General features: G+C 45.5%; 1 protein-coding gene across 2 annotated transcripts in view; it reads left to right on the top strand.

Moving 5' to 3' along the window:
- Positions 1-12,334, top strand: part of PLCB1 (phospholipase C beta 1) — a 370,971-nt gene that overhangs the window by 87,185 nt on the left and 271,452 nt on the right. For both annotated transcript variants that reach the window (XM_032184566.1, XM_032184565.1), the window contains exon 3: positions 9,832-9,900. In XM_032184566.1, coding sequence (XP_032040457.1) covers positions 9,832-9,900 — 69 coding nt within the window. The remainder of the gene's footprint in view (positions 1-9,831; positions 9,901-12,334) is intronic.

A 12,334-nucleotide genomic window follows, 5' to 3' on the forward strand; every position in this document is an offset into this window, starting at 1 on the left:
ACCGTGTGTATTTGCAGAAACCAAATATGATTTGCCTAATGACAAGGGGGATGATTCCTTATGCTGAACTTACGCACTCACCTAAATTATTCTCAAGCGTTTGGCAGTACATGGACATCTTCAGCAGGTATTGTCTGTGTACTTCATCCTCCTGTAGAGCAGCAAAATGTCAAGGGTTCAGCCCAGAAGGCTTTGCTTTGTGCGTGCAACTTCTGGTGCTTATTTCTGGTGTTGGCATGAAGAGCCTGAAACCAGCAGTTTTCTATGGGATTAACTTCTGCTGAAACTGCTGGAGTGTGAAGACCTACTAAATAGCCCACTTATGACCTAGTATGTAATGGATTATTCTTTTACCAGTCCCTTGGTACAAAGCTGTTTGTTGGTTGGAATGGTGAGAAGTCGAGGACTTAGCTGTAAATAAGAACAATTTCTTTCGGTGTATAGAGTAAGAGAAGATCTGGATGCTGTTTAGTGCATGTGTTATTTTCACGTTCAGAAAAACGTCAAACTCCATTTTTGAAAATGATTTTTGCTCTCAGTATCTAGAGTAAAACAGTCCTATATATTGCCTCTACTTTTTTAGTGGAGAATCGATATAGCTCAATTCTTATTTCTTTTTAGATTGAATAACTCCCCTTCATCTCAACTGATGCTACAATGCATGGCTGTACAGACAATAACCGTACCCCTCTTGGCCTTCCTTTGCTGTTCTCAGGAAACCAAGCTCTCCTCGAATCAGAGAATACTCCCAGGTCTCCGATCACTTGTGAAACCCCCTCTGTACCTCCTTCATGTTACATTCAACTCTGAGTGCTGGCGACCAGAGATTTGGATGATGCTGCACCAATTCTGGCTTATGCAATTCATCAAAATTCAGGCAATCTTCAAAGCTTCCTGTGCCAACAAAAAATTTATCAGCTTAGTTCTATATGATCTGGCTGGCAAGCCCAGGTGCTTTTTCTTATTTTTGTTTTACCTCCATGTTGTTATTCTCTTTTCCACATCTGATCTAAAGCTTTGCCTGCCAGACAAGTATGCCTACAATATGCCTACAGCTGCTTGGGTCATAGCCCCCTCCTTCCCCTTCTCTAAAATTTAGAAGTTTTAGTTTTTCTTCAGTCTCCAGGTTTGGTACAAATTAGATGCAAGACCAGGATGATTTGTTTAAAAATCCAGTGAGAAATGTTCATCCTTTAATAAATAACAGGTATTTTAACAAAATCAGTGGTCTTGAGGGACCGTTATGTCTGGGAGAGAAATACTGGCAACGTGTCTTTTGGTGCTCTTTCAGCTCTAAATCTCGACAACCAGGCCTTGGCTTCTAAAAACATTTACAAAGGTTAATTCATGACTTTTTAGCCGTCATCTTCAGTGTCGGAAGCATCATGTTACAGTGTGAGTTTCCTGTTGGAGCTTTGCCTGCATTCTGGGTTTTCCAGTTAAGCCATGCGTGCCAGGGCCCTGGCTGGAGGAACGGGCAGGAAATGCACATTGTGCTACTGCAGAGTTTTCAGCTGATGATCCTTTTACCTCTTCAGCTGATGATCCTTTTACCTTATCCCTGCGCAGAAGTCACAGGTACGTGTGTTGGGCACGTTGAGCCTTAACCTTGAGTCTCCGTGTGTTAAGTAGGGAGCAGAGCGATTCCAAGTTCCTCCTCTGCTTTTGTTAAATCTAAGTATATAAAAAGTATTTATTGCTTTAATATAAGGAAGCCAAAAGCTCCAGGCTATTAACGATAATTAAAAGTGCAGTCTGCAAACTCCTCCACAAAAAAGCTAGTCGGAAAGAACAGCATTACAGAATGCTTCGGTCCTGCCAAAACCCCCCTCACCTGATGAAAGTCCCTTCCACAAACGTATATTGCAACCCCTGAATGTGTGGGCATTATTTTAGACGCATCAAACTTAGGCTGCAAAGACAGACAAGTGCTTGTGTAGCTGAAGCTCACAGGATTTGAGCTCGTTCCCGCTTGGCGAGCCCTCTTGGTGGGCAGGAGGTTCCCCTGAGCTGCAGCACAGCGGCTCTGCCCCTGGTGCTGGGAGTTGAGACGCGAGTCCCCGCTGCAGCTCTTGGCTGCTCGGGGCACTCTGCTGAAAATAACACGCTCTGCTTGCTTCAAAAGAGAAGTCACGGTAGCGATCTGCCTGCGCTGTGATCCCTTGTCGGCATGAAGTAATGGCACAGGAACATCACTCCCCAAATATGATACGGTCCGTTCTGGGAAGGCGTTTAATCATCGTAATCATACATGATTGAGACTTTTTATTTGAAGCGAGAAGCTTCTTAATAGAAGCACGGCTTTTTTATCTGCTGCTAAAAACTTCAATTCAGTGTACTTTTTCTTGTGACTGTGAAGCTAAAAATTGCCAGGTAATTCTCAGTTATGTGAATAAAAATCAGTCAAGTACCATTATGAAGGCTGCCTGCAATGCTTTGTATTTTCTTTTGAAGCCGGTCCTCCCCCAGCTCTTTTCTCTTTGAACGCTGGCCGCACCTCATCAGTTCTCCCTTTCCTCCTGTGGTTATTTGCTCGTGTGCGTGCGGAGAGCAGCTCTGTGACAGCCCTTCCAGCAGAACCAAACCCAGCCCAGCCATCGGCGGTGCGTGGTGTCCACACAGCTCCTGCTGCCAGCTGGGTGACCGCCGGGAGCCTGGGGGAGAGCCTTGGAGCTGCACACAGCGAGCCTGAACCTTGGGAACAGCTCCCGTGGGTGCCGGAGCTCCCATGCTGTGTGCTCGTTTTTCCAAAAGCATCAGGTTGCTGTCATCAGAAAGCTCCTAGCTTTTGACTAACGTGTCTTTATCCATCTCTGTCACCCCTGGGCTCGCTGCCTGCCCTGGCAAGGCAGAGCACGGGTCGGCAGAGTGTGCTGCAAAGGGACCGCGCGCTGCTACATGGGCCTGGGCTAAGACAGGTTGCTGCTTCTCCAGCTTTGCCACTGTTTTCTTCCATGCTGCTGGGAGTTTATTTCACATACCCATTTCTTATTTCAGCTTCTGGCTGTCTTGTGTATTTAGGGTGAAAGATCTTAGGGTTGAGGCCTGGTTTTTTTGGAGTGTGTACTGATACGCTGACTAACAGGGGAAGTAGTTATTGCTGTTTACCAAGCTGAGCTTATACCACTGGTGACTTTGGGGTAAAACTGCAGCTTAAGACGTGACTGAAGGAGAGGGCAGACTGAAGTCTTGTCTGTTGTTTGGGAAACTTTCTGTTTTTCCCAGCGTGTTACTTTGTAAGTACACGACTTCAGTCTGAGGCACTGAGCAGAGCCCTCTGGCTCCTTGCTTCGCCCTTCATCCATTGACGCTGGCTGTTTGCTGAGATGAAGGCAGGTGGCAAATCTTTACTGCCGCACTTTTTCTGCGTCGTGACTATTTCCTTGGCACTAAAAGTTGTGCTGTGAAATCTATGCACCAGTTTCTAGACTGGTTAGGCACTGTCTGTAAATCCACGTAAATGAAATTTTCCTTAATGAAGCAGCAAAGAGCTATATGCATAGATGTAGAAGGCTCGTTTCGCTTTCATTATTAAAAGGGTACTTAGCATGAAAATTCCTTCTCATTTTTTTCACTAATAGCCCCGTGCATCATACAAACGACAGACTATTTTCCCTGTACTATAAAATGCTGCTCTTCTCGAGTCTCCAGGGATGCATCGAGACACTGAGCGTTACTAAGACAGTGAAAACTTTCCCGTTTGTCTGACTCTTCTCCAGGAGTGCTGCAGAGGCCCTTCAGCAGGGCTGTCGTTTAACTTGGCACTTGCAGGACCATTTGGAGCTCGTTCCCAGAGCAGTTGGGTCGAATCATAAGTACTAGCTCTCACCTTGCAGGGGCTGAGGTCTTCTGACGGTTTTTGAGGTAAGAACAGTTACTGACCACCCAGATGAAGTCTGCCTCAACTTGAAGCTTGCAGATGGTTCAGTTTGGGTGGGAAGCAGTCATTCTGGTTTAATGTTTTTTTGGAAAAAACCTCTCTTCCCTGTGATACTGAACCCTTTGGAACTGTTTCCCTGGGGGAGGTCATCCACCATCAGCCTCTTGGTAACTGTAGAGGTGCATCACTTTACTCGTTGTTTAAGGGAATAAATCCATGGTGGTTGCTACTTCATACCCTCTTCATGCCCCTGTGAGGAGGGCAGCACACGCGAGGAGCTAGGAGAGGTCTGGTGGCTTCGGGCAAGTTGGTGAGCTATACCATTAACAGAATTCATTTCAGTGGCTTCTTAGAAGGAGCAAGTGGGAAGGGAATTAAATGCCTAGAACTAGTGAAGAACAGCTTTATGCTGAGAAAGACATGGCTGTTGTCAGGGAGAGATTTACCATTGACTTGTAATGCCTATAACCGAGCTGTGCGTTGGCAGGAGGGAACATGGAGGCAGCTTCTTCGGGGACCGTCTCTCGCTAGGAGGATGCAGCTTATGAATTGTGTAAGAGGACTTCCAGGAAAACACAGCACAGCCTTAGCTCAGCTCCAGTTAACATCATTGGAAGTCTTGCTTTTTGTTCCTGTAGCCAGCAGTGCAGGTTTCTTTAAAATCTTTCTCCTTTTCCAGTTCTCATCTGGAATGAGGAGACAAATTGCTGTGTTTTATTTAATCTATTCTTAATGATAATGAGGAAAAATTATATATTTTTAGCAGGGGGATTACATACCTGTGAAAGCAGCCTTTCCAAATTAGTGCTAAATGCTCTCTATCTATGCAGAAAATTTCAGTCCTGGACTAATTTGAGCGTGGCTGATTTATAAGCACACTGTCAAGTCTCTGAAACCTAAATGAGGCTTATTCTATAAATGGTTGTAAATTACTGAGTTTGCCTACATACTTAGTCTGAATGTATAGGGAGATATTTATTTAGCATAGCTTGTAATTGTTCCAAATCAGATTCAAACGTTGACCTTAATATTTTCTTTCTAACATGCTGTAAGGAAATTTTAGTCAGTTGTGTTTTTATTTTAAACATTTAAAAAACACAGGATAAAAATGTAGTTTAGAACTGAACAGGCTTTTTTTTTTTTTTTTGCTCAAGAAATGTTCGATGCTTTCATGTTCAGAAAATGTTAAAACGGAATCTCTCTATGTTAAAGAAACATTTCATTGTGATTAGCTGTTCCCAATAGAAGATGGGGCTGTTTAAGTTTTCGTGGGAAGTCTGCTTCAGCAAAAATGTTTTTTTCCCTTTGAAAACTTTTGCCAGATGTTGCCATCTACCAGCATTAATGGTGCTTGTTTACAAAATAATGGGCTTGGGTTTTCAAAGTTTATTATGCCAGGACTGCGTGATGCAAACTTTGAAGGCAGAGTGTTGTATCTTTTATTAGATTGACTGGTAACGTTTAGAAGAAGCAGGCAAACTTTCAGGCACACAGTTTCTTCTTCAGGTTTGAACCTGGGCGCAGCAGGTTTCGCAGCAAAGTGGAAAATGAATGTTCAGAGTTTAATTATTGTGCATCAGTGATTCTGTATCCCTGCGCTGCAATGGCCATGGCAGCACCATCCAGGGGTTCACAGCAGCACGTGGAGCTGTTTAACCGAGCGCGAGCCAAGGACGTGGCGACAGAAGGGATGTGGAAATGGAGGTGGGATGAGTGGGGGTTCAAGCACTGCCTGACTGTTCAGCCACAGCGAGCACTCTGAGCAGAGTGGAATTATTTTTGTTCGGGACGTAAGTAAAGCAATTAGATATCTGGCCTACCCGTGCAGCTGTCGCAGTGCACACCCGCTTTTGCTCTGTCTCCTTGACATAGTTTTTGTGAAATCGTGTAGGACACTTGATCCTGCTCTCAGCCTGTTGTGCCACCGAGGGCTCTTCAGCAGAGCTCTCCAGCGAGGCCGGCGAGGAGTCCTGCTTCCCAGCTGGCACTACGTCACGAGCAAGTTCCCAAGACAGCGTGATTCACTTGGCATCGTCATGGGCAGTTTAAAATAGGAGTGAGCCAGATCCTCAGCTGGTACAAATTGGTGTAACTCTATTAGATTCAGACAGGGCTAATTATAAGTGCTCAAGCAGTCACTGAGGGTTGCGCAATCCATCGCTTTTGTGAGCGTGTGCTCACCCATAAAAGTGAGGTTGTGCAATTGGGCCCTATATGAATACATCTCTGTCTCAGCTGCTAATTGGAAACAAACATGGTAGGATTAATAACTCACTTCTCAGGAATTTACGTATTATAAAATATTAAGGGGATCCACCAGTTGCATTAAGAGTTATTCTATTGCAAGCTTAGTAAGTCCCAAGAGCAGTGAGTGGAGGTCATTAAACCGGGAGAAGTTGGACTGGTGCAGGATTTTGTTTTGTTTTGTTTTGTTTTCTCAGTTGCTCTGGCTTTTGTGCCTCCTGCAGCACAGAAAGCAGTGCCCAAGCCCATGCCGAGGTAGCAAAACTACCATTGACTTAAGCAGAGGAGGGCATGGACGTTTCTGCTGCACAGGAAGCGGGGACCTTCTCTGCCCCCTGCTTGTGCCTGTTTGCACTTTACAGACGTCTGTCCACACTTTGTAATAGGGGATTAGGGAAATAGTCTTTTCTCTCATCTGGGAGGAAGTTTTTCTCTGTCTTGTTAATTAGTTGAGTGAAAGATGAAAGCAAGCGCCCAGGGGTCAGGGGATTCCAGGAGGTTTGGGATTTTTGAACTGAAGAACTTCTAAGAAATGGCACATTGTGAATTCTGATTTATCCAGCCCCCTGAATGCTGCCTGCAAAGGCGCTTATGGGGGTGCATATCCTGCTCCCTCCTGCATAGCTGCCATAGCCTGGGCTCTAAACTACCAGGCTCTTGCTTCTGCAGGCCAGGACATACATATAAAATCTAATTATGGAAGCTGGACCGTTCCTGTCAGATATCTGATGGTGGCTTCCTCAAAAATTAAATGCTCTTGTCAAATAGAAACATAAATAAATATATGGGTCGGATTATAAAACCTGCTCAGAGAGGTAACCCAACAGAGAGCAACCAGAACAGCGAGGCCAGAAGATGGATGTTCTTCCAGATGTGTGCTATTGCATTTGGCAGGGTCTGCCTACGTGTGTGCAAGGGGAGATCTAGTTACACTTTTCACTTTTGTAACTGAGCAAATGATTTTTTTTTTATTTATTTTTTTAAGAGCTAAAAGGCCAGATCAATCCAACCAAAAAAAAAAAAAAAACAAAAAACCAAAAACATTTGCAGTTCATTCTGCATGGTTCACCATCATGGTTTAAGATGCATTTTTTTGACATATTTCACTTATCTTAGTGCTTACTGCTAAAAATCGTGGTGTTTGCCAGTCCTTTCAGTCTGCAAAATCTTAGTTTCATGCCACGCCACGCATGTGCCCATAGCTTCTGTAGGGCACTTCGTTGTGGGCTGCAGACTGCTGTGGGGCACGAGTATTATTTGTTGTGATGAATACAAGCCCTGGCCTTTCACCCCAGAGGCCGTGCTGCTGTCTGTGGCAGCCAGGCGACGTGTGTTCGCTCTCGTGGAGCTCACGGGCCGTAACGCTGAAGTGTTGTCGCCTCCGTGCTCCCTCCCGCGGCATGGTTACTGTGTGGTCTCTGGGCTTGCATCATGTCTCTGCCCTGTCTTGGTTTTCCCTTGCTTTTTATGCTCACAGAATAATCTGGCTCTTGTCCCTGTTTGTTTTTCTTTTTTTTTTTTTTTTCTTTCCAATTCCTTGCCTGTTGTGCAGTGTCCTCTGCTCCTCCTCCCCGTAATTATGTCGGAGCTCAGTTTCCTGCTTCAGTCCTTGCCCTGAGTGAGACAAACCTGAGTGCAGCCCAGCCTCATGCCATCATTTTCCATTCTGCCAGTATCCGAATGGCCTTCTGTATCCACCTATCTACAGATTATAGCCTTTCCTCCTGCAGTTGTTTCCCTGACCAGTGAGGATTACCCAGACCTTTGTGCATTCGGGCCTTTTCTGCACTCAGAGGATCGAGTTTTGCCCTAATCTCCTTGTGTCTGTTGTGCTGCTGTCAGGTGGAAGGACGATGGATTGAGAAGAGTTTAGATCTGGAAGTAAGAGCAGCTTCTGGGTGTAAAAATTGGGTTCACAAAGCATGAGATGCTCCTGAGCTGCATCGGGGAGAGCTGTAGAGATGCTTTTCGGATGCCAAGTCAGCCGTGAATGCGAGGGGCTGCAGAGCTCTCGGAGGAGTACTTGTATATGCACGCCTTGTGTATTGGTGTATTTCCAGTCATTTCCTAAGGAGGTTTATAGAATATTCCCTTTTATAGCCCTGCCTAGACTTCTTCCTAACCCCTGAAAGTTTTCACCACCTTTTCCTGTTTCTGGCAAGTATGATCAAAAAATAAAGATGACAGAAGTCCAACTTTCCCCTAAACAGGTTAGATAAAAAGGAGGAAAAAACGGTCATGCAAGTTCATCTGGTACTATACAGGAGAGAATTGGGATTGATATGAGGGCTGGAGGGGGATGTTGTGAACCTAAGGTCGTGTGTGGGAAGCTCACGTCTTATTAGACAGCAAAAGTCTGCAAGAGCTTTGCAGCAATGGGTCCCATAAAATGAAAAATAAATAAGGTTGCAAAGTTATCCATGGCAAAATAATATGTCCATGAGAAAATCTTTTTTCCTTCCACGGGAATTAAACAATGAAGTGTCTTTATGCTGCACAGAAGATACCCCATTCTCTGCACAGCGTTTGCAGGAACTGCTGGAAGGCTGAAATGCACTGAGCTGGCGTAGCTCTAATTGCAGTGTGGTCACATTCCTGCTGAAGTACTTTTAAACTATATTTAGTACGTAATTGAGCCATGCTAGCACGGGCTATTAGTCCAACTACTGTAGTTAGTGTAAATGAGGCAGACAGTATTAAGACGTGCTTGAAGATTGTCAAGTAACGCCAGATCAGATGAGATGGCCTGGCTGTGTCTTGCAAAACGGTTCGCATCGCCTGGGGGAGAAGCTGGGTGCTGTTAGGTGGTTATGTGCTGTGTGTGCCGGCGAGGGAATTGCACCCTGACGGTCTGCAGCCCCCTTCCTCCTCCCAGACTGGCCGTGCCCACAGAGGTCGAGGCACCGAAGCGAGAACCAATGCAGCAGCATCAGCAAACGAACGCTGTGTTGCAGGATGAGACTGGGGAGGTGACGTTGGTAGGAGATCAGAGCGCCGCACCTTTGGAGAGGGCTGGATGCTTCCCCCCAGTCCTGGGGGAGCACCCAGGAGACAGGAGTTTGCTGATGGGACCCATGGGTAGGGGAGGACAGGAGCTTGCCCAACAGGGCTGTCATCACGTGCCGGTTTTGTTCCAAAAACATGTGTTTGTTGTATCACCGAGAGCTGGGGAGCAGCGTGTGAATGGCGAAATGCTTGTCAAACGTACAGGGTTTTCAGTAAGCACTGCAAAGTTCCTGGGACACGTTGCCATTGTGTTTGTAACACTGTGGGAGTTTTACGTGGGCTTTTCAAAACCTTCTGACCATGATAAAGTAGGTTTTCTATCACAGAGACAGGATTTTCTGTTTAGTGACACCTTTTTCTCACTGTAGCATCGCAAAGCATAAATTGTATTAAAATGAAGGGAAAAAAAAAGCACGGCAGCTGGTATTTAGTGATCCGGGAAATAAACTTGACTAATGCAGCTTCAGTATATTCTCTGTATCAGGAGACATGCACATTTTGAAGGAAACTAAGTTGTGTGTCTGAGGCATAGTGTTGCTTTTAGAACAGATTAAGCACGATGCAGCATGCTTCAAAACTGCCCTCAGTTTGGACAGGAGTCACTGCAAACGGGTGAACCCCTGTCAGCTCCGAGATGTGTGTAGACAGCAAAAGTTTTTGACTGATGTCTTAATTACCTTTGTTGTAATTTTTCCTTCTAGGAGACGGAGCTGCTAGATATCAGCCTCGTCAAAGATGCCAGATGTGGAAAACATGCCAGAGCCCCCAAGGTAGGCGGTTTTGCTGTATGCTTACCTGTTGCGTCGACTACCTAAGAAAATAGAATGGGAACTCCATGCAAGAATTTATTTCATTAAGTGTTTCCGTTGCTAATAAGAAACATTTTGTCTTTGCTTCATTTATCACAGTTTCTGATAAGAAGCGTTGTGATAGTTGAGTAGTGTCACTGATTCCTTACGTAAAAACTGCTGAGGGAAGCTCTGCTGACAGTGAATGAACAAAACCCTGGTTTATCTGGAGCTACAGTTAAATTTGCTCAAGTTCCTGGCTTCCCTGATGGCCAGGAGCTGGTGGCTGTTGAGCTCCATGTTGCATGTCATCCTGCTCGTTTTCCTTTTTCAGTGCCTCTTGAGGCCAGAAGGATTTTTTTTTTTTTCATATTTATTTTTAAACTGTTGTAGAGAGGTCAGGATATCAGCTCCCCTAGGTCGTCTCTGATATATTGCGTACTCCTTTGCTGTCTTTAAAGACAGGAGGTTGTAGATATATGTACTCTGTGGTGGTTTTGTTTGGACAGCAACCACACATCAGAGAGGAAAAAAAACCCAACCAAACAAACCGACAACGGAGCGCACAGCTCTGGAAGAAGAAGTGCTCTGGGGGGCATCCCAGGAACGATAGGAGAAAAAGAAACCCTTACAGTGTCCTGAAAGCATGGCCTTGTTGCTGCGTAGCTGCTGCCGAGCCTGGGAGAATGAAGCAGCCTGGAGAAATGCGTCTCCGGCCCTCATCCCAGAGGGAAATGGGCACTTCTGGAGGCTGCAGCCTCACCGAGCCTCCTGCTGCGCTCCTCGCACCCAGCCCTGGGCCAGGGCACTGCTGCTCTGCGCCTGGGGGTAGAAAAGGTGGTTTCTCTGTGCCAGAACATAACTGTAGTTATCTCTGAACAGACTATTCAAATTTGGTTTTCAGAGCTTTCATGTAATGTTGGCAGCGTTTTAAAGGCTGAGTTATAATTGAAATGCAGCAGAAGTACTTTATGACATCCACATTAATACCAAATGAGTTCACCATGATTAATGGTTCTATGATGAATAGCAATAAAGTATTAACAATGGCTAGAACATTATTTTAAAATGCTACCCGCTTTACAGAGGACATTCATGTTCTTCTAACAAAATGTTTTTAGCTAAAATTTATGCATAGCTATTGCCTTGGTGACTTTTATTTATTAGGTTACATAAAGGCTGTTTTGTTACCACACGTTATGGATTTGACAGGAGCAGCATTAAATGAAGGGTATGAGAAAATCCTGACTTTTAGGGGGGTGAAATGCACCACCTGTGTGAATAGGTTTGCTTTTTGTCATGGGTTTGTGTGTGGGCAGAATGGGAACAGCACCTGGGTTGGCTGTTGATAGGATTTTGCAAGTGGCGTGAAGCAAAATGCTCGTTTTGGGGCCAGTCGTGTCTGTTGTGCTTTGATCTGCGCTGTGGGGCTGAGCAAAAGAGTGCTGCCTGCAGGTGAGCGAGTGTTACAGGAGCCCTGGTTGTCCACGGAAAACACAAAACTCGTATAGCAGCAGGAAGGCTTGGCTCTAAGTCAAGCAGTAGCAGCTTGTTGATTGTGTGGAGGTTTCTAGTAAAAACCCTGGTCTATGGGCTTCAGAGAGCAGTGCCACATCTGGGTGACACTCGCCAGAGTTCCCAGGTTTTAGATGCCCTTTTCCACAGCTGGACTTTCAGATGGATCCACCCCAGCACTCAGGTGAGCATAAATAACGAACGCTGTTTTGGGATGGTTCCCGCATAGGAAAGCAAGCTGCCTTCGTGTAGCACGCGGAGAGGTCGTTCACAACCTGCTCGACGTATGGCAAACGCAGTGCACCCGATGGTTGTACTGTGATGGTGAATCGGAGCTGTGCCAGTGGGGTGGCCCTGTTGTGCTCTGCAGGTACCCACTGAGCATCTTGCCCTATAATACGGCCTCCAGTCTAAGCTGCAGAGCAGGAACAGAGTTTAGCAGCCTCAGAAACAACTACTCCCCCCCGCTGTGGTACCACTTGCACGTTTCTTAGCTGTCCCAGAAGGTCATCTCTTGTGGGCTGGTGGGATCATCACGGACTGGGGCATTTGCTTCTTGTATTTGCCTTGCCAGATGGAAAGGACGGCGTGCTGTAGTGCGTCGGCACAGCTTTCACTGGAAAACAAGAGCTTTAGGTGATTTATCTCCTGATTCCCCTGCCAATCCCCCATCCCTGTAGTATTAGGCAATTTTATACTGTGTTAGGGGACTTCTGCCAGTTTGTGCAAATCTTTTTAATCTATTTTGAGAATTGTAAGAGGGAGTGTATTTCATCTGTGGGTTGTCACTAAAAACTTGAGAAGTTAATGGGAATCTTTCAACCTCATTTAGTGTATTTCTGATGTAGTGCTACCTTTTGATAGAAATAAGTGTCATCTTCAATAATCCTTGGCTCTTCTA

Source organism: Aythya fuligula, chromosome 3 (assembly GCF_009819795.1).
Source record: "Aythya fuligula isolate bAytFul2 chromosome 3, bAytFul2.pri, whole genome shotgun sequence".
Taxonomy (NCBI): Eukaryota; Metazoa; Chordata; class Aves; order Anseriformes; family Anatidae; genus Aythya; species Aythya fuligula.